Consider the following 21698-nt stretch of genomic DNA (forward strand, 5'->3'; position numbering starts at 1 on the left):
CCCTATTGCATCTTTTCCAAACTTTCAATTGCTTTAAATTTAATTGACTTCTGGGTTAGCCATCAATTGCCAAATGACTCTGGTTTAACTGCTATTTCTTTAAGCCTCTCTCCTAATGTATAAACTACATTAGGGGATGGGCCTCCTTGGTGGCGCAAGGGGTTAAGCATCAGCAGCACTATGAAGCTAACCACAGCTACTGCAGCATGAGTTCAATCCCCAGCCAGGAGGTGACCCACATGGCTCAGCAGACCTCTACTGTCTCACCCGCTGCTTCCCTCAGCAGTGTGTTTCCGTGGCTCCACCTGTTCTGATCCCCACTGTCTCTGGTGAATCCTCTTACCCTCCCTCATCTCTAGCCTACACTCCAGCTCTTGTATGCATAAATAAATAAATTTAAAAACAAAAAAGAATTAGCAGGGGAAGGCCCCAGAACACGTACCTCACATGCAATCATCTCAAAGCATCTATAGATTCCTTCCAAGCCCCCATTGCTTTTCCTCACATTTCTAGAAGATGGACAAGTGTTACTTTAAAAAATACAGAGTGTTATCTCTAAAAACCAAAGGATGCATTTGGTTACAACTTCAGAAGCTAGAGATAGAAGCTTGCTCCTGGGAAAAGGTCAATATTATAGACAGAATTATATGATGTTGTCCATTCTCTTTTATAGTCCCCTGGTGTTAGAGTGTAGGTAGAAACTATATATGAAAGGCTATCACTTACATGATTATGCTACATTTTAGATCAAAAGGGAGTTTATCCTAGGTAGGTCTGACCTAATCAGGTAAGCCCTTCTGGGAACCAAATAAGGGATTAGGGGAAAAAATAATGATAAATAAAAAAAAATTAACAGGCAACTATAAATCAGAGACATTATGCAAGGGAGGGAGAGGGATCAAAACAGGGGAGGGAAGAGCACAAGGGACTATGGTGATGGTCATGGGTGACTTGGTGGTGGGAATTTTATGGGGATTACACCTGAGAGGGAAAAGCATACATTGTACAAAAAGGAACTACGAGGTAAAATATATATAAATAAATAAATTTAAAAATAAATAAATAAAAGCAGAGATCACAGGAAAGACAGAGAAACACAAACCAGCTAACCTGGAAGAAACAAAATGTCCTTTTTGTGAACAACCTATGTGGATCACATAATGAGAAACTTTTTTTTTTTAATTTTATTATATTCCCCATACAATTGCAGCCCCCCATTCTGACCCCAATCCCTCCCCTCCCGCCCCCGCCCCCCTAAAAGTGTCTCTGGTTCATAGTTTTTTGTTCATTTTGATTTTCACTTTCTTATAGTTATTCATTTTCCTGGTCCCTTATTTAAGTTTTCTAGATTCCTGCTATGAGTGAGACCATCCAGTATTTTTCTTTTTCTTTTTGGCTTATTTCGCTGAGCATGATCCCTTCCAGCGCCATCCATGTTGCTGCAAATTGCATGTGTTTATCTTTTTTGAATGCTGAGTAATATTCCATGGTATATATGTAAAACATCTTCTTGATCCAGTCATCTATTTTTGGGCATTTGGGTTGTTTCCAAAGCTTAGCTATTGTAAACAGTGCTGCTATAAACATAGGGGTGCAGGTGTTCTTTGGAATTGATGTTTCTGTGTCCTTTGGGTAAATACCTAGGAGTGGAATTGCTGGATCATATGGAAGCTCTATGTTTAGTAGGTCCAGAAATCTCCACACAGCTTTCCACAGTGGTTGGACCAGTTTGCACTCCCACCAACAGTGTAGAAGAGTTCCTTTTTCTCCACACCCTCGCCAGCATTTGTTGTTGCTAGTTTTTTTAATATGTGCCATTCTCACTGGTGTAAGATGGTATCTCATGGTAGTTTTGATTTGCATTTCCCTGATGGCAAGTGATGTTGAACATTTTTTCATATGCCTGTTGGCCATTTGCATTTCCTCTTCAGAGAAGTTTCTTTTTAGCTCTTCTGCCCATTTTTTGACTGGATTATTTTCTTTGTTGTTGTTGAGTCTCATCAGCTCTTTGCAGATTTTTGTGATCAGTCCTTTATCATTAGTGTTGGGTGCAAAAATGTTCTCCCAGTTGGTGGGGTTTCTCTTTGTTTTTGTTATTGTCTCTTTTGCTGTGCAGAAGCTCTTTAATTTGATGTAGTCCCAGCTGTTTATCTTTGCCTTCACTATCACTGCATTGGGTGATGTGTTTGTAAAGATGTCTTTGATGTGCAAATCACGTAGTGTTTCGCCTATATTTCCTTCTATATATTTTATGGTTTCAGGTCTTATGTCTAGTTCTTTAATCCATTTTGAGTTGATTTTTGTGTATGGTGTGAGGTAGTGGTCAAGCTTCATTCTTTTGCATGTAGCGACCCAGTTTTCCCAGCACCATTTATTGAACAAACTTTCTTTGCTCCAATGCATAGTCTTTGCTCCTTTGTCAAAGATTAGTTGACCATAAATCTGTGGGTTTATTTCTGGATTTTCTATTCGATTCCATTGGTCTGTATGTCTGTTCTTGTTCCAATACCATGCAGTTTTGATGATTATGGCTTTGTAGTATAGTTTGAACTCTGGGAGTGTAATGCCTCCATTCCCTTCTTTTTTTTCAGGAGAGCTTTGGCTATTCGGGGTTTTTTGTGATTCCATATGAATTTCATCAATAATTGTTCTATTTCTTTGAAGAATGACATTGAAATTTTGATTGGAATAGCATTGAATCTGTATATTGCTTTTGGAAGGATGGCCCTTTTAATAATGTTTATTCTTCCAATCCACGAGCAGGGGATGTCTCTCCATTTCTTTGTGTCTTCTTCTATTTCTTTTAACAGTGTTTTATAGTTTTCTTTGTATAGGTCCTTTACCTCTTTTGTTAGATTTATTCCCAAATATTTGATTTTTTTTGTTTCAATAACAAAAGGGATGGTTTTTTTGATTTCTTCTTCTTCAGATTTATTGTTTGTGTATAGGAAGGCTACTGACTTTTGCGTGTTGATTTTGTATCCTGCCACTTTACTGAACTGATTGATGAGTTGAATTAGCTTTTCTGTGGAGTTTTTGGGGTTCTCTATGTATAATATCATATCGTCTGCAAATAGTGATAGTTTGACTTCTTCTTTTCCTATTTGGATTCCTTGGATGTCTTTCTCTTGTCTTATTGCCCTGGCTAGGACTTCCAGTATTATATTGAAAAGCAGTGGTGAGAGTGGACATCCTTGTCTTGTTCCAGATCTTAATGGAATTGCTTTCAGCTTTTCACCATTGAGAATGATACTGGCTGTTGGCTTGTCATAGATGGCCTTTATGATGTTGAGGTATGTTCCTTGTATCCCAAGAATTTCAAGGGCTTTTATCATGAATGGGTGTTGCACTTTGTCAAAAGCTTTCTCAGCATCTATTGATATTATCATATGGTTTTTATATTTCTTTTTGTTGACGTGTTGGATAACATTGATTGATTTTCGATGTTAAACCATCCTTGTGCCCCTGGAATGAATCCTACTTGGTCGTGGTGAATTATCTTATGGATACATTGTTGGATTCTGATGGCTAAAATTTTATTGAGGATTTTTGCATCAGTGTTCATTAGGGAGATTGGCCTGTAGTTTTCCTTTTTTTGTGTTGTCCTTGTTCGGTTTTGGTATTAGTGTAATGTTGGCTTCATAGAACGTGTTTGGTATTGTCCCTTCCTTCTCAATTTTTTGGAAGAGTTTGTGCAGGATAGGCACTAATTCGTCTCTGAATGTTTGGTAGAATTCATTTGTAAATCCATCAGGTCCTGGGCTTTTGTTTTTGGGGAGGTTTTTGATTACCATTTCAATTTCGCTAATTGTAATTGGTCTGTTTAGGTGTTCTATTTCTTCTTTATCTAGCTTTGGGTGATTGTAGAGTTGTAGGAATTTGTCCATCTCCTCTAGATTGTTAAACTTGTTTCCATATAACTGTTCATAGTAGTTACTGATTATTCTTTTGATTTCTGCTGTGTCTGTTGTGATTTCTCCTCTTTCATTGATGATCCTGTTTATTTGTGCTTTCTCCCTTTTTTCCTTTGTGAGCCTGGCTAGGGGTTTGTCTATTTTATTGATTTTTTTCAAAGAACCAGCTCTTGGTTTCATTGATCTTTTGGATTGTTTTTTTAGTTTCAATTTCATTTATTTCTGCTTTGGTTTTTATTATTTCTTTTCTTCTACTGGTTTTGGGGTTTTTTTGTTGTTCTTTTTCTAGATCTTTGAGCTTCGAGAATAGGTTGTTTCTTTGAGTTCTTTCTTGTTTCTTGATGTGAGCTTCTATTGCTATATATTTTCCTCTTATTACTGCTTTTGCTGCATCCCATACATTTAGGATATTGGTGTCCTCCTTGTCGTTCAATTCAAAAAATTTTTTAATTTCTTCTTTGATCTCCTCATTAGTCCAGTGGTCTTCCAGTAGTGTGGTTTTTAATCTCCATGAGGTAGGAAAGTTCCTTGCCTTCTTTTTATGGTTTATTTCTAGTTTGATGCCTTCAAGGTCAGAAAAGATGGTTGATATGATTTCAATCTTGGTGTATCTGTTGATGTTTGTCTTGTGCCCCAGTATGTGATCGATCCTGGAGAATGATCCGTGTGCGCTTGAGAAAAATGTGTACTCCGTTTTTTTGGGGTTTAGTGTTCTATAGATGTCTGTTAAGCCCAATTGCTCTAGGTCCTTATTTAGAGCTTTGGTTTCTTTACTTATTTTTTGTCTTGTTGATCTATCCATTGTTGATAGTGGTGTGTTGAAGTCTCCCACTACGTATGTGTTTTCTCTGATGTCTGTTTTCAGAGAGGACAACAGTTGTCTCATATATTTTGGTGCTCCTTCGTTTGGTGCGTATATGTTAATGAGTGTTATTTCTTCTTGAAGTATTGTCCCCTTGATCATAATGTAGTGACCATTGGGGTCTCTTTTTATCTTTTTGAGTTTGAAATCTGTTTTATCTGATATAAGTATAGCTGTTCCTGCTTTCTTTTTTGGTCCATTTGCTTGTAGGATTGTTTTCCATCCTTTAACTTTGAGCCTATTTTTATCTTTTGTAGCTAAATGTGTTTCCTGGAGACAGCAGAAGGTTGGGTTTTGTTTCTTAATCCAGGCTGCAACTCTGTGTCTTTTTATTGAAGAGTTTAGTCCATTTACATTTAGAGTTAATATTGATATGTTAACATCTGTATTTGCCATTGTGTTTGTCTTTCCTTTGATTTTATTTATTCTTTTAATAACTTTTTTTTTTTTTTTTGGCCTTCTTTCCTTGTTATTCGTCCCTCTGAGGTTCTGGCTTTAGGACTCCTTGTAGTATTTTTTGGAGTGGTGGTTTAGTTGCAATGAAATTCCGGAGTTTCTCTTTGTCTGGGAAAGTCCATATTCTTTCTTCAAAGAGGAAGGAGAGCTTTGCGGGATAGAGTATTCTTGGTTGGCATCTGTTTTCTTGGAGTCTGTTGACTATGTCCCTCCACTCTCTCCTTGCCCGTAGTGTTTCTTCGGAGAAGTCTGATTTCAGCCTGATTGGCTTTCCTTTGAATGTTATCTGTTTCTTCCCTCTTGCCAGCTTCATTAATTTTTCTTTGTCCTGGATTCTTGGGAGCTTTACTATTATGTGTCTTGATGTATTTTTTCTTTCGTCGTGGAAGTTTGGTGTTCTTCTTGCTTCTTGTATATCAATTTTCAGCTCCTTCTTCACATTTGGGAAGTTCTCTTCAATTATCTCTTTGAATATTTTCTCTGTTCCTACTTCTCTCTCCTCTCCTTCTGGTATTCCTATAACTCTTATATTTCCTTTCCTCATGGAGTCAGATAGTTCCCGAAGTCTTTCTTCATTCTTTTTTCTTCGTACTTCTCTTTCCTTTTCTGTTTTGGTTCTTTTTATTTCTGTGTCTTCAAGAGCACTTACTCGTTCTTCCATTTCATCAATTCTGCTTTCATTGCTTTTCCCAGAATTCTTTAGTTCTTCCACTAATTCTTTGATCTCCTGCATTTCTTTTACTTCCCTCTTTAGGGACTCAATTTCATTCTTCTGATCGTTGATTATTTTTCCCTTATCATTGTTTTCCTTTATGACTTCTGTCAGTTTTTTAATCACGGCAATTTTAAATTCTCTTTCTGGAAGGCTCAGAAGTTCTTCCAAGTTACTGTCGTTGCAATCTGAGGGCTGGTTTTCTTTTTGTGGTGTGCTTTTTCTCTGGAGAGTTGCTAGGTTGCGTGTGGTTCTTCTCCTCCCTACTGTCTGTTTTCTAATTTGCCGTATGCGTTGGGACACTGTGTAGTTGGGACTGGCCGGCATCTTGGGTGAGCTTCTCTGCTCCCCTCTGGTTCCTCCAGGAGTCATCGGCAGCCCGGGCTGTGTGCGCGTCTCCCGGGGTCTTTGTTCTTCTCTAATGGCGCCCGGAGCCGTTCGCTCACCGCCGCGGCGAATCCTGCAGGGTTCGCCTCAGCTCCCGTTCACGGGGTGTGGTGGCTGCAATAGTTCCTTTCCACTCACAGTCCCACTTGCTGCGTCCGTTTTTCTTGTTGGCCGTTTTGGTTTGTTGTTTCCCTCCTCTCTGCCGGTCGGAGAGTGCCTCCTCTGTGGGCAAGGGAGGGGAGCAGGGTTCTGCGCTTCCCTCCCTTCTGGTCCTCTTTTATGGCAACTTTCTTCTTCGGGCAGTTTGCTAGAGTCGTCCATTTATCTTCCGTGTCCCAGTTCTCACTGGGACCTGCCGCTTTTCCTCCCTATTAACTTTTTTTAATACATAATGAGAAACTTTTAGGCTATGGATGGTCTAAATTTTGAGAGCCATCGTCACCAATCACTAACAGGAACAGGCACTTCTATCCTACAATTGGAAGGAAATGAATTTTTCTCACAACCAGTAATTTTTTTTTCCCAAATCAATGACGACTTTTATTATTGCATCTTAAAGATGTATCACAAATAGGTCTAAGAAATCATCCATTATCTCTCTGCTCTGTAGCTGGACAACTTAAATCTTACTCATCAGCTTGCTGAACTTCCTTTTTCAGAAACATAGATACTATCCAAAAATTTCCTGATATCCTTGTTTTTAACTGTCGTGGCTTGCTGAATCAAAGCAGCTGAATTTGATACAAGTTCAATGTCGTTTCCTTCAAGAATCAACTCATCTTTCTGGGCTTGAGATACTGAATAAGCAACACCTTGTCTCATCCGAACCCTGCAAATGTATTTTTCACCCAAGAAATTTCGGATTTCAACAAGAGACCCATTCTCCTGAATAACAATGTTGATAGGGAAGTGAGCATACACAGACCTCATCTTGTAACAGAAGCCCAGTGTAACACCCTTGATCATGTTCTGTACATGACTACAGATAGTGCAAACAGTAACCAGTTCCTTTCTATTTCCCCACCATTTGTCAACCCGGAGCCTCTTCTTTTTCTTCCCAAGCAAACTGAGTTCCACATTGATATGATTGAAGTCCCTCCGCAGGGTGCCTCTGGGGCCCTTCACAATAACAGTGTGACCCTTCAGGGATATGTCAACATTTTCTGGAATGTAGACAGTCTGATTGCTGAGAATGGTCTTCATTCTCGCAGTAGATGCAGCAAAGAGACAACCAGTAATTTTTATTTGGGCTCCGAAGCCCAGATGATAGCTTGCGTTCTACCTGTGAAACCCAGAGCAAAAAATCCCCCTATACAGTGCCAGAACTTATGACGCATAGAAAATGTGATAACAATTTGTACAATTTTAAGCTGCTAATGGATGGTAACTTGTTACACAGAAATAGAAAGCAAATATAGACAGGCATGTGGCTGCACATTATAAAATATTTGGGATCCCTTAGATCAAGTGAATAGATACAATTTCACACTCCTTGCATTGTTTTATGAGCATTGAGGCTCACAGAGCAGGAACAAAAAACGCAGATACTCTGGCTACTTCTATTACTGTGTGCAATAATATGTCCTTCAATTATAACCCAAAATTTTGCATCCTTTTCCAGCATCTATGTCATGGTAGGCTAGTGTTAATTTTTGAATAAAGTACAGTCTCAGTTCTTCACATTTCTTCTCATATAACTTTCCAAATTTCAAAGTATACAACCCAGATCATTATGTAAAGAAAGTCTTAACTCTATAGCTATGAAAAATCACTAAATCCTGTTCTATCTTTTGTAATTATATACCTGTATTCATTTCATTGTTTAGTAAAATTCATTCTGCTATTGTAGCCATTTAAGAAAAAAATCCATGCTGTATGTCCAGTGGACAGGAAACATAAATTAAGGGTCTTTAACTAAAAGTAAACTCTATTGCATCTCTTTCTCCATTATGTTATTGCTCCCAATTGAATTCTTATTTTTAGTCCTCATTCTGAAATCCTCAAAGATTTCGAAGACAAATAAGAGTGAATAGCAAACACTGAAACAACTCACAAAGGGCTGCAAGAATGAACTCACTATTGAAAAGATGGCCAAAGAGTATTTTAATTTCATAAATAAGCCAAGTTATCTGAGGGCACTGAGCCCCAAGTATCATACATGATATATGGCAAGGTGTGATACTGAGGTTTTTTCACACTGACTTCATTTAAATGCCATATTTTTCAATGTTAGGATTAATTTTCTTTTCTCTAAGTTGTCTGAAGGTGCTTTCACTTATTTGAAGTTTCCTACTAGATAACTATATGAGGTGTACTTTTAAGAGCCAACTTTTATTGAAATCATTTATTTCCAGTGGCGATTGGTCTCCTAGGGTTTTGGCTTCCTCTGAAACAATTAAAAAAACAAATAGTTTCTTAGATAATATGGAGGACTAAAGATTAGCCATTTAACACATGTGGCTTTCAGTGTGATAGGTCAAAGGAACTTCTGAAATGAAAGAATATTGGATTGTCAGCCCAGATAAGTGAGATTATTAACACAAAAATGAAAATTAACTTCAGTAAATTAGATGTAATATTTGATGTTAAAAATATGAAAGTCAAAATGAAATATTTTACTAAAAATTGGGTTATTGAGTGCAATTAGTTTCCTAATTCATAATCAGATAAAGACATTTCTAATAAAGTACAATGTTAATTTTAAGTAACCTCAATTTTTATATCTTTATTTTTTAGTAAAGACCAAGTCTTAAAAGTTTGTACTTATTATTCATTTGGAGGCCAATTAAAATGCAAATTTTAATTTCTGATAACATTAGCTAGATCACTATGTGTCTGCCACTGCTCTGTGTACTTTATCAATAAGCTGTTGTTAACAAAGCATCTGAATCTTTGTGCCTTTAAACAAACATTAAAGTTAATTAACAATTTAAGGTAAGTTCAACTGGATGATTCTTTAGTTTTAGCTATTTTGGGTAGGTTTGTTTACGTGTAAATAGTCACCCAGTGGGTCACCTAGGAACTGGCATGTTTAGGGCAACCTGGTTAACATTTGTTGGCATTTGCTGGATTTCAGTGGGGGGGTGGGTATAACTGGGCAACTTGTTTCTCAGTTTGGCCTGGACTTGTATTCACCATAGTTGGGCAAGTGTGAAGAGAAAGAAATAAGCTAGGTTTCTTTAAGTAAAAAATAAAAACTAGCACCTGTTACTTTACCACAGGATATTGGCCAAAGCAAAGAGATGGGACAAGACAGCTCTGTCTACTCAGAGTTTCAAAATCACAGACTACCCAGCCATTTTTGCAATTAAATTTTCATATGCACATCATTTTACTTGACTGCCCAAGTAAATTTTAAGATTTAATGTAATTATTGCCTTTTTACAACTATGAAAACACAGACTTGAAAGGATCACTTGCATAAGGTCACAGTGCCAGGAGAGTGTAGACTGAAGTCTAGCACAGACCTGTCTGAATCCGGAGGGACTCAGCTATCAGCTACTATTTCTGTGCACTCCAAAAGAAGTTTACATATGTTTTGAATGAATATTTGAATCTGTGAGTGCCTATTCAGAGAGAAAGATGAATAGGCAAAACTGAAAAGATTTCCCTTTTTTCCCATTACACCCATTTCAGTATTAATTTCTTATCTTTTAGGTTATTTAACCCTTTGACTATTTACTTCTTTGGCTGATGCACAGCAACAACAAAAAGTTAGGACTGGAAAGGTAAACAGGACAAAGAAGGAAATCCATCATACCTCAGGATTAATTCTAAATATAAAAGCAAGTTTAAAGCTATTGTTAAAAAGATATTCATATCTTCAGCATGGTATTCTCAAGGCCATTTTTCATATATTTTTTCCTTTCTAATGTCTTTCACAATGTTTTATGTTCTTCTCAAACCTATCACTTTCCTTTCTTAATTTTGAAAGTCTTACATATAACTATTTTATTCTTGAGTTTTCTTTTTCATGCTTATTGTCTAAATAAGCAGTTTTCCTTAAGCAGTTCTTTCCTTGGCATTTCTTAATGTTAACTTTTCTCATGATCCATAGTGGAAATCATTCTTATAAGAGCCAGATGACCCAACAGTTTTACTAATTTTTGATACAATATGTCCTATAAATCTCACCATTATTTATGAATATAATTAAAATCACATATAAGTGGAACAAAATTTACAACTCAGAACTGGAGCCTCTGTCTCCTGTAAAAGTCCATGGCACTGCAGCAGGAAGGGGAAGGATACAGTTCTAAAGCAGATGAAAGGATATAAGTAGTCACCATATCCATTTCATTGTAAGAAAGGTATATACTGCAACATATTCCAGGAAAAATATAAACACAAGGATGTAATCAGATAGTTAATATGGAAAATCAGACAGGTTAAAATAAAACTGAAATGAAAATATAACAAATGTGAAATAAGCACTACAGATCTTACGTTCCATAAAAAGTTGGGGGTTTCACAACTCCTCAGTTGGAATCATCAAAACCTTATCAGGAGAAGAGGGATCTTTGCCTTTGCGTCAGGCACCACTGAGACTGCTTGGAACTGGGTAAGGGCTGTCCTCACAGCCAGAGGTGAGCTGAAAAGCCCCCACATGCCAGGCCCCATCTGGCCACCAATCAGAGCCCAGAGCGAGATCCAGCCACCACAGGGGCAGACTGCGGGCAAAGGGAAGCACCCTCCTGACTCACCACTTTAGAAGAGGGATCTTTGCCTCCAGAACCCACCAAGACTGTGTGGAATTAGGAAAGGGCTGCCCCCAAAGCCAGAGATGAGCTGAAGGCCCCCAAAAGCCAGGACCCGCCTGGCAGGGAGTTGGAAGCCAGGGGGGGAGCCAGCAATGTGGAGCCTAGCTGTCATCACCCAAGGCAGTGATAGTGAAGGCAAAGATAAACAGCTGGGACTACATCAAATTAATGAGCCTCTGCACAGCAAAAGAGATAGTAACCAAAACAGACACCCCACCGACTGGGAGAAAATTTTTGCACAAAACACTAATGATAAAGTAACTCCTTTTGATAAAGGACTGATCACAAAAATCTACAAAGAGCTGATGAGACTCAACAAAAACAAAGTAAATAATCCAGTCAAAAAATGGGCAGAAGAGCTAAAAAGGAACTTCTCCAAAGAGGAAATGCGAAAAGCCAACGGGCATATGAAAAAATGTCCAGCATCACTTGTAATCAGGGAAATGCAAATCAAAACTACAATGAGATATCATCTCACACCAGTGAGAATGGCACATATTAAAAAAACTAGCAACAACAAATGTTGGTGAGGATGTGGAGAAAAAAGGAACTCCCCTGCACTGCTGGTGGGAGTGCAAACTGGTCCAACCACTATGAAAAGCTGTGTGGAGACTCCTCAACCTGCTAAAGATCGAGCTTCCATATGATCCAGCAATTCCACTCCTAGGTATTTACCCAAAGGACACAGAATCAAAAGGGTACCTGCACCCCTATGTTTATAGCAGCACTATTTATAATAGCTAAGCTACAGAAACAACCCAACTGCCCAAAAACAGATGAATAGATCAAGAAGATGTGGTACATATACACAATGGAATATTACTCAGCAATCAAAAAAAAGAGAAACACATGCAATTTGCAGCAACATGGATGGAGCTAGAAGGGATCATGTTCAGCAAAATAAACTAGAAAGAAAAAGAAAAATACCATATGGTCTCACTCATAGCAGGAATTTAGAAAACCTAAATAAGGGACCAGGGAAAAGACTAATTACAATAAAGTAAAAATCAAAATCAAATCAACAAACAACTATAAACCAGAGATACACTACAGGGGGGATGGTGTAAGGAGGGATTAGGGTCAAAATAAGGGAGGGTGGGAATTGTATGGGGAATATAACCAAAATGAAAATGCATACATTGTGCAAAAATAAAAAATGATGTAAAAAATATATAAAATAAAAAACCTTACTTCATTTTTCAATGATTCAATAATGTAGGTCACTGCTAAACTCCCTTCTTTATATAAACATAGTCCTTGATTGAGAGAAAACTGTCAAATTATGCTTGAAAAAATGATTTTTTTTTCAAGCTGGTATGTTTATTCATCTTTGAATAGACATATTTAGCGTGCCAACCCTCAGGTCTTTTCTTTATTAAAGGTGTTGTGTAAGTGATGGTACATCAAGTCACAAAAGCACATGCAAGCTGGATGGATATGGAGGGAACACTTGTTCTTGTGATCTCTCCTCCTCCATTAGACAGTGATGAATTGAGATCCTTTATATTGAGAATTTGAATGAAATGACAAAATACTTATAATTGATGGCTGGAAATGCTAGATCAGGACATACAGTACCCTGGTGTATAAACAGACAGACAGTTTCGAGGGACTGCCAGTAGATGGAAGTAGGACATTATTTAGTGGAACTGGTTTACGTTGTTTTTTTCCTTCTTTGAAATGTCACATTACCTAGAATACAAGGAGTTACAACTATCCAGACAGAAGCTTAAATTGAGTAAAAATATCTCAATTTCTGGCCACATATCATATGATTTAAAAGACAGTGAAAAAGCATTTTTTCATGCCATTTTGAGAAACTAAAGATGTATTTTGTGTGTGTGTGTAAACAATCTGTACATAAGGTTCATGAAAAAAACACTGTGTCACTACTCTAGTACCAAGCATGAATACTGATTTTTAAAAGCATTCATCATGTCATCATCTACCATAAATCTGCTATTTTAAAATGCTCAACCAATAATTTTAATTAAAGAATTGTACAAACATTACTATGATCTCATTTTAGGAAAACTACTACTAATTCTTGAAAGAACAGCGTTATCAGGATAACAGCATATCATAAAAATGAATTATGTAAAAATTCTATATATACATTGCTTATTTTGTTTCATTTTCCCTTAAAACTACATGTTTCAAATATGTCTTACCTTCTAGGAATTTGAAAATGAAAGTAGACATTAAACATGGTATATGTAAAGGAAATATACACTGCTTTATGAATCAAAATGGAGGTGAAATATAATATAGAAATGATACAAAATAAAAGAACAAAGTAAAAGCATAAGATCATTAGGCATAAGAATGAATTGAACAGACCAGAAGAGCTTCTTCAGAACGTGGTAAACAACTGATTTGTAGTCAGCCTGATAGACAGTATTCTCATACCTTATTTTAGAGGTCTTATTTTTAAAAAGAACGTAAATCAAAGAAATGTTACCATGTGGCAGCTACTATCCTCTCTCCCAGTCACTCCTAACCTGTGTCAACCCTCTTCACAGAAATTCTTTCTATTGTTATTACTCAAAATATTATTTTTTGCTAATAGTCATTGAAGACATCCATTAATTCAACACATACTTTTTCCTGTTACGTGCAGGCATCATTTTAAGAACTGGACCTCGATCATTGGAGAGTCTTCCCTTAAGGAGTTTAATTTTGTTCAGGGAGGCAATAAGCAATAAGAAAAGGAAATATAATGTTGGTGTGTAACAAACAGAAAAAAAGAACAGAGTAAGTCTAGTAAGAGACTGGAAGGAGGATCTATTTCACACAGTGGTTAGCAAAGATGTCTCCAAAGAAATGTCATTAGAATAGAGGTTTGAATGAAATGAGGAAATGAGCACTATGAAATTTGAAAATAGGTCACACAAGCAGAGAGAGCAGAAAGTAAAAAGTCCCTAGACTGCATTATATCTGAAAAACTGCAAGAAAGCCAGCAGGACTGTGGTAAAGGATCAGATGTTGCCAGACCTTGTTGTACTTAATGAGCCAGAAAAATGGTATGACTGTTGTTCTAAGTGCAATGAGAAACCATTGGTGGGTTTTGGTGAGAAAAAGTCATGGCATCTGAGTCCATGGATAGGGCTAAACTAATAAGACTATACATACACACATCTACTTCAACAATATGCCCTCTTGTACTAAGATATCTTGAGCTAAAGAAGTAAGTTATTAAAATACTATAACCTAGAAGAGTAAGCTTAGGGTAATTACCCTTCTAGGTCACCAGCATCTATCAAGTGAGAGAATGCTAATTAATAGGAAAACATGATATAAATGAGATCGAGTCAGTTTCCTGGCAGCAGAACAGGTAGTGCTTTTAGTTGTCAAAATGAGGCTAATTGATGAATACTAGGGTTGACAATAAAAAAGTTACTGACTAAATGTGCAAATCTGAATTCAAGCCAGTAAGAGCAGCATTTATAGTGTAATCAAGCATAGGGATGTTACTAAAAGAATATTTCTACTCAGAATTTGTAAACCTTTAAGAAAATATATTCAAGGAATATCAAACCATTTTAATTAAAATACAACAATTTTATACTCATATGCTTCACAAATGAGTTGGTCATCTAAATTTGCATTTTACAAACCTATCCAGTAGTTTCATTCCAATTCAATGTTTAAGTTTTTCTTTAAGTTGCACCTAGTTTATGGAAGAATCCCAAATAACAACAATATTTTAACTCCAGTGCTGTTTTGTTTTTTGTTTTTGTTTTTAATTTTGTCCTTGCAAATTCTGACCCCTCTGCATCAGATCTCTCATCTTTGGGTAACTCCTATAAATTTGAATGAAGACTTAGCTTTGCATTACTTCTTATAAGAAATGTTTTCTGATCTCCATATGAAATAAATACAGTTAAATAACAAATATTTATTGAGGATTAACTTTGTTCTTGAACAATGAATACAGCATGAAAAACAAAGTAAGGAAGATAAAATGAAAACAAGACAAAGTATATTTAATCAATGAGTTCTACACTCCAAAGATCAATAAACTAACATTCTATTGTGAAGAGACAGAACACAATTATAGCATTTCCTACTATTATGTTAATTTCTAAATCTGATTTAAAAAAAATAAAGTAATGTGATAAAAAGAGACTTCTGGGTGATGGAGGGCCAGGAAGAAAACTGCAAGAGCAAGGGAAGAGTAACAATTACCCTAATTACCCTAAGCTTACTCTTCTAGGTTATAATATTTTAATAACTTATTTCTTTAGCTCAAGGTATCTTAGTACAAGAAGGCTCACTGTTTAAGTATATATAAATATATATATAATATATATATAATATAGCCCTATCCATGGAATCAGATGCCAATACTTTCTCATATGGGCACAGGCTTTGCAGGTTTAAGTACAGAAAGAGCTTCATGAGGATAACTGGAATTGATGTTATCATGTTGGATACAATGGGAAAAGAGGAAATAGTTGGTCAGTCAAAAGAATGCAGTAGCCTATGTGAGATGTATTAGTTTCTAGACTTGAATTTTAACAATGAAGATACAAAAGAACACTTGATCCTTTAGAGTATAACAGAGGCAGAAAAAGTAGGAATTATCAATGTGCTGAATGTAAAGAGTAAGGAAAAGAAAAGTCTCAAGAATCGGTCCAAACTTTTGGCTGCAGGAACTGAATCACACAGTCATACTACTACTACTACTGCTACCACCACCACCACAACTACTGCAACAAAAGAGACTAAAGAAATTAAGGCATCATTACTGCAAGGTGAGAAAGGCTATATATGGCAGAGATAGTCCTAAAGTCATGTTCCATTGATTGTGTATCATTGCTCCTTTTGATAAATCCTGATAGGGAAAACTCATTTCATATAATGTTATTAATCACTTAACAACTTAGAAAGTGGTTATTGATAAGTGGAGAATCCTTACTGTTTTAAACTATAAAATTCAATAGGACAAATAATCTCAATCTGAATAAAAATCATCATAATATCAGGATTGGTAGAAAGATTATAACAATATGAATGGGTTTAAACCTAATGATATAATTAAATATTTGGGTACAATCAATTATTTGAACAAAAAGGAATATTTCTAATGAATTATCATTAAAACAGTGGTAATGGTGCTTTTGTTGGTGTTTATTAGTGGCTATCAAAAACTTATTTATAAGTATGTTTGAAGTGAGTTTAAGTCAATAAATACAGTAAATAAATAAATTCAATTGTCACTCTTATTTGTTTTTGTGCTATTGTTTTTTTACCTAAGAAGGGGAATAATGCAAAGCTATTCTAAGCCCACTGCTGAGAACTCCCCACATGTAGTAGCCTGTCCATCAAAGGGAGAAATCACCTTCTATTACAAATGCCTCTCCTCTTAAAAGCCTGGAAAAATTACTGAGCGCTGTGGGCATTTGATAATTGGCAAATGAATCAGTTTTGCATTTTTACTTACAAGTGTTTAACTGATAAAGTTAGAATTGGAAAATATTACAACAAATGATCTGAAATCTACTCTTAAAAACAACCTGGACTGGGGGGCCTGCCTAGTAGCACAAGGGGTTATGTCTCAGCACTATGAAGCTATTGGCAGCCACTCCAGCACGAGTTCGATCCCCAGCCAGCGTGCAAGCCCACATGGCACAGCAGACCTCTCCTGTCTCGCCCACTGTTCCCTTCAGCAGTATATTTCAGTCAATCGGCCTGTTCTGTTTCCCACTTTGTCTCTGGTGAATCCACCCACCCCACACCTCTGGCCTACACCCCAGCTCCTGTACACATAAATAAACAAAACTTTAGAAAAAAAGAGATAAATGCTGAGGAATTATGATGCTATCCTAAAAATTATTCACTTGACACAAAGTAGGAAGAAAAAGGGACATGGAAAACACAGCAAAAAGACAAATATAAATCCAATCAAATCTATAATCATACTAAATGTGAATGGCCCAGAACCCCTCCAAAGCACTGATTGTTAAAATAAGATTTAACTAAGTGCTATATATAAAGGCATACCTTTGACTGAATGACAAAGTTGACTGAAATTAAATGTGTGTGTATGCATGTAAATAATAACCATAAGAAAGCTTGTGATTATCTTAATATCAACAAAGCAGGCTTTAAAACAAATATTCCAAATGATAAAAAGAAATATTTCATAATAAGAGGGTCACTGCATCAGGAAAATATAATTATAAATGTTTACATTTACAGACAATCAAAACTCATTAATCAAAAACACACCAAAGAAAGGAGAAATAGATAATCCAACAATAGCAATCTGAGATACCAGTTAGTTCTTCACTCAATAAGTGATAGAATAATTAGGCAGAAAATCATGAGGATGTAGAAGACTTTAGCAACACTTTTAATCAGCTGAACCAACTGACATTCATAGCTCACTCCAAGCGAACTATAGAATACATATTCTTCTCAATTGCACACAGAGCATTCTAGAGTACTGAATATGTACTAAATCACAAAACAAGTTTCAATAAATTTAAATGGACTGAAATCATGCAAAGTATGCTCTCAGACAAAAATGGAATTAATTTGGAAATCATTAAATATTAATGAATCAGGAAAATTCTCTCTGATGTTTAGAAATTTATGAAACATTTCTACATACTTCATTAGTCAAAGAAGAAACTACAGGAAAAAATAGCAATGTAAAAAATTGAAACAGAATTTAAAGCATAGTTGACTAAATAGGAAATAGATAATATCTATTTAATAAGTCAATATAATCCCTAAAATATCAGAAATCACAAAAGTTTCACATCTTGATGAGACAAGCAAGCAGGAAAATGACTCAGAGTCATAAAACAGAAATTTAAAGAGACAAAAAAAAGCAATAGCAACATATTTTAAAACTAATTGTCTAGGACTCCTGGTAACAAATTAATATTTGTATATTGATTCAATATTGAGCTATATTATCCAATATTGTCCATTATCTGCATGTGGCTTTTAATCATTTGAAATGAAGCTACTCTAAATTAAGGTGTGCTATAAGGCTAAAATACATACTGGATTTTAAAGCTAGTACTAAAAAAGGAACAAAAATATCTCATTAATAATGTACATTGCATATCTGTTGAAATAATAGCTTTGAATTACACTTAAATGTTTATGGATAGTGAATAATAGATGTGTTTAACAAATGCATCATATCTCAAGTTAATTAAAATGTGAATTTTTTTGGAAAGTTCAGGAATAAAAGAATATTAGAAACAGTATAAATGTGAAAGACAATCAAGAAAAAATACTTAACACATCATATGTATCAGGATTTCACTTACATATTCCATATAGGAATAAAATAACTTTTGTCACTCCTAGATTCTGGTCACATTATTCTAGACTTTATGTGGCATATTATTTTTTTAAAGTAATGCATTTAATTTTTCTATTCAATTATTAGGCCATACATCTATTAGGTCAATGTTCATGCCTTATCATGATTTAATTGCATATCCTATATTAGGTGATTAATGTCATTTGTTGAAGGCTTTTTTTAAAACCAAATAGTCATAATTTTGTATAATCATCATATGACTCAAATATAGTTTTTTTAATAGATGATCGATGACTATAAGTCACACTTTAAAAAGTCTCATCTTTCAATAATTTAATTCTTAAATGTTAGAAAAAGATTTTGTGCTAGATATTACAAGTAAGGTCAAATTTAGAAAAACATTTGAAAAGATAGTTATTTTTTACTATGAAAAAAGTTTATACTTATTTCTAATGGATACACCAAGCTTAAAAAAAAGGATGTATTTTCTACAGCTGAGGAGCAAAAAGAATGGTTAATTCTTTAATAAAGAGAAGGACATATACAAAGCTAAATTGCATGATCTACCACAGAAACTCACATTTAATGTGTGCTTTATAAATATCTTCTAACTGCTAATGACCTTACACCAAATGATGTCTTACACTCAAGACCAATATTCTTATTATATGAATGGATATATTTGTGTGATGAAGTTTGCTTAATTAATACTCAGGGATGATAAAACAGAAAGAAGTATTTCTTCTAAAGATTGAAGTCTGTTACTTGTTGGAATTTGAAGAAAGCAAAGAATGATTTTATTGCGTGTTTCTTTGTGTGTTTGTGACTTAAGTGCAGTTAATATGAAAGAGTATCGTGTACAATGAAAATGCACAATTCTACATGTGTCAAAAAGGAATAGAAGCTAAATACTAGTTGGCTCCAATTTATGACATTTTGGAAAAGCCAGTGGTTGTCAGAGGTTAGAAGAGAGAAGGGTAAACAGACAGAACATAAAGGACTTTTAAGACAGTAAAACTTCCCTTTATGATACGACACTGGAGAGACAATTCATTATATATTTGCCCATACCCATAATATATGCCAATAATTAACATAAAATAATCACAGACTTTAGGAGATAAGAAGTCTCCTTAGGTTCAATTGTAATAAATGCTGGCTTTGGTGGGGAATAGTTAAGTAAGATGCTATTTGCATGTGTCTGGGTACTGGATATGTTGAGATTCTAACTTATGCTCAATATTGCTGTGAATCAAAAATTCTCAGAAAATTAAAATCTAGACAACCATTTGGGTATGAGATGATAGAATGAAAAGTCTAGGGGTTTAGACAAACCTTCATACCAATATATACATATATTATTCTGTTATTATATTGTGATACTTTATTTTAATGTGTCAAGTTAACTAGGATAAGAGCTGCCCAGATAGATAGTTGGTAAACAATTATTGCTCAGAGTATCTATGAAAGTGTTCATGGAAATTAACATTTAAATCTATAGACTGAGTAAAGAAAACCACCCTCATTCAAATTCACCTTCCATCCTGGTGGAGGAAGTGAGAATTTGTTCTCTTTGCTTGGGCTGGAATATTTATCTTCTCCTGCCCTCAGACATCAGTGCTGCTGGTTTTCAGGCCTTTGAACTGAGGCTAACATAGCCACCAGCTTATCTGGGTCTTCAACATATAAATAGCGGACTGTGGAACTTCTCAGACTTTATAATTGTCAACCTAAGTCCTATAATGAATTTCTTCTTCCTTTCTTTCATTTTCTATCTATATGTATCTAATCTTACTGACCTGTTTCTGTGGAAAACACTGAATAACACATATGTTAATAACAAAAATATTCAATAATTCAAATATCATGTAAAAGATAAACTTTGAGAATTAGAAAATACTTGTTTTGTTCTAATAAATCATTTTGGGTAAATAATCATCTGTCAAGAGAAAAAAAATCATTTTTTTTTCTTTTGGGGACAGCAAAATGAATTCCCTTTCAAGAACACTAAGTATTTCATGGACTTCAAAATAAAATTCCCAAAATGAAGTTTTTTGTCCAACTGACAATGGTACCTCTATGATGGTTTAATTTGGAAGAAAAGATAACTGCACTTTTAATTTTCTCATTTTCTAAAAAACAAAATGTTCCTGACAATAATCTTTCTGCTCTTTGACAGAAAATTATTATGAAAAATATGCCACTTTGAATATTGTGACATTTTAAGTAGGGTTCTTATTGTGTAAAACATATATTATTATTGTAGTTATTACAACTTCTAAACTCATGAAAACTGATTTGATAGATTACAGATTGAGGAAAAAAATGAAAATGGTTTAATTCAATACTCTCATATCCTATACATATAATGTGATTTTAGTTTTAGTTTCTATGCCCTGTAAGAAACACATAACTACACAAAATAAACAATTTACATTAAAATTGCTTTTTTAAGTAAAGAATCCATTTTTCCTTATCATCAGATGACTATCATTTTCTCATCACACACTCCTGCAAAACAGGCCTCTTAAGTTCCTTTGAAGCCTGGTTACTCAATGTTACTTCTCCCCAACAAATAATCACAAATCAAGCCAGAGGTTATTAAGCAGTAGCATGAAATTATGTTCCCTGCATATTTCCTTCTCTCCTTACAACCATCAGACCAGTCTCTGCACAGGGCATGTTCAATATAGTGTTCAGATGTGTGTGTGCCTGTGGAGCCCAAATGACTCATTGAAAGTGCAAACTTAGTGTACTGAACTTTTTATCCATAGGAGAAGAGGTAGTCAGTCTGTGTTGGTGACACCTTTCTCAGCTGCACTTACTGATTTGTTTTGATATCAAAATGCATAGATGTGAAATCAATTTCAATGTAATAAATCAAGTATTTGCCTCAAAACAAGAGCATGTTCTGTGAAGGATATGAGAGGACAATGTGAGGATATGAAAGGACATTTTTAATTATTGCAGATAAGAGCAGATACTTAGTGTGAAGAGAGTTCTATGTATATAAAATGACTAGAAATCTTTATAAGTAAATCATGAACTGAATGAAACTTAGGACCAAATTCATACGCTTATTCTTTGTGTGTGCCCTAAGTGTTGCCTAGTACTTAGGTGGAAATATTTGTGGTAACTCTACTGATGGTACAGATGACCTAAAGGCATGGGAGGGTGAGAGGATTCACCAGAGACAGAGCAGGGAACAGAACAGGCAGACAACAGAAATACAGTGGTAAGGGGAGCAGCGGGCACAAGAGGAGAGGTCTGCCACACCATGTGGGATTCTCGCCAGCCGGTGGGGATTGAATGTGCACTG

At 35.4% G+C, this 21698-nt stretch overlaps 1 protein-coding gene across 1 annotated transcript; it reads right to left on the bottom strand.

Annotated features, from left to right (window-relative positions):
* Positions 1 to 6964: 6964 nt before the first annotated feature.
* LOC311168020 (large ribosomal subunit protein uL6-like) lies at positions 6965 to 7534 on the bottom strand (the record flags this gene model as incomplete). The annotated part of the gene is made up of 1 exon (XM_084229293.1): positions 6965 to 7534. The coding sequence occupies one exon, from the start codon at positions 7532 to 7534 to the stop codon at positions 6965 to 6967; it is 570 nt and encodes a 189-aa protein (XP_084085419.1).
* Positions 7535 to 21698: the final 14164 nt, after the last annotated feature.

Source organism: Talpa europaea (genome assembly GCF_964194135.1).
Source record: "Talpa europaea genome assembly, chromosome: 3".
In the NCBI taxonomy this organism is placed as follows: Eukaryota; Metazoa; Chordata; class Mammalia; order Eulipotyphla; family Talpidae; genus Talpa; species Talpa europaea.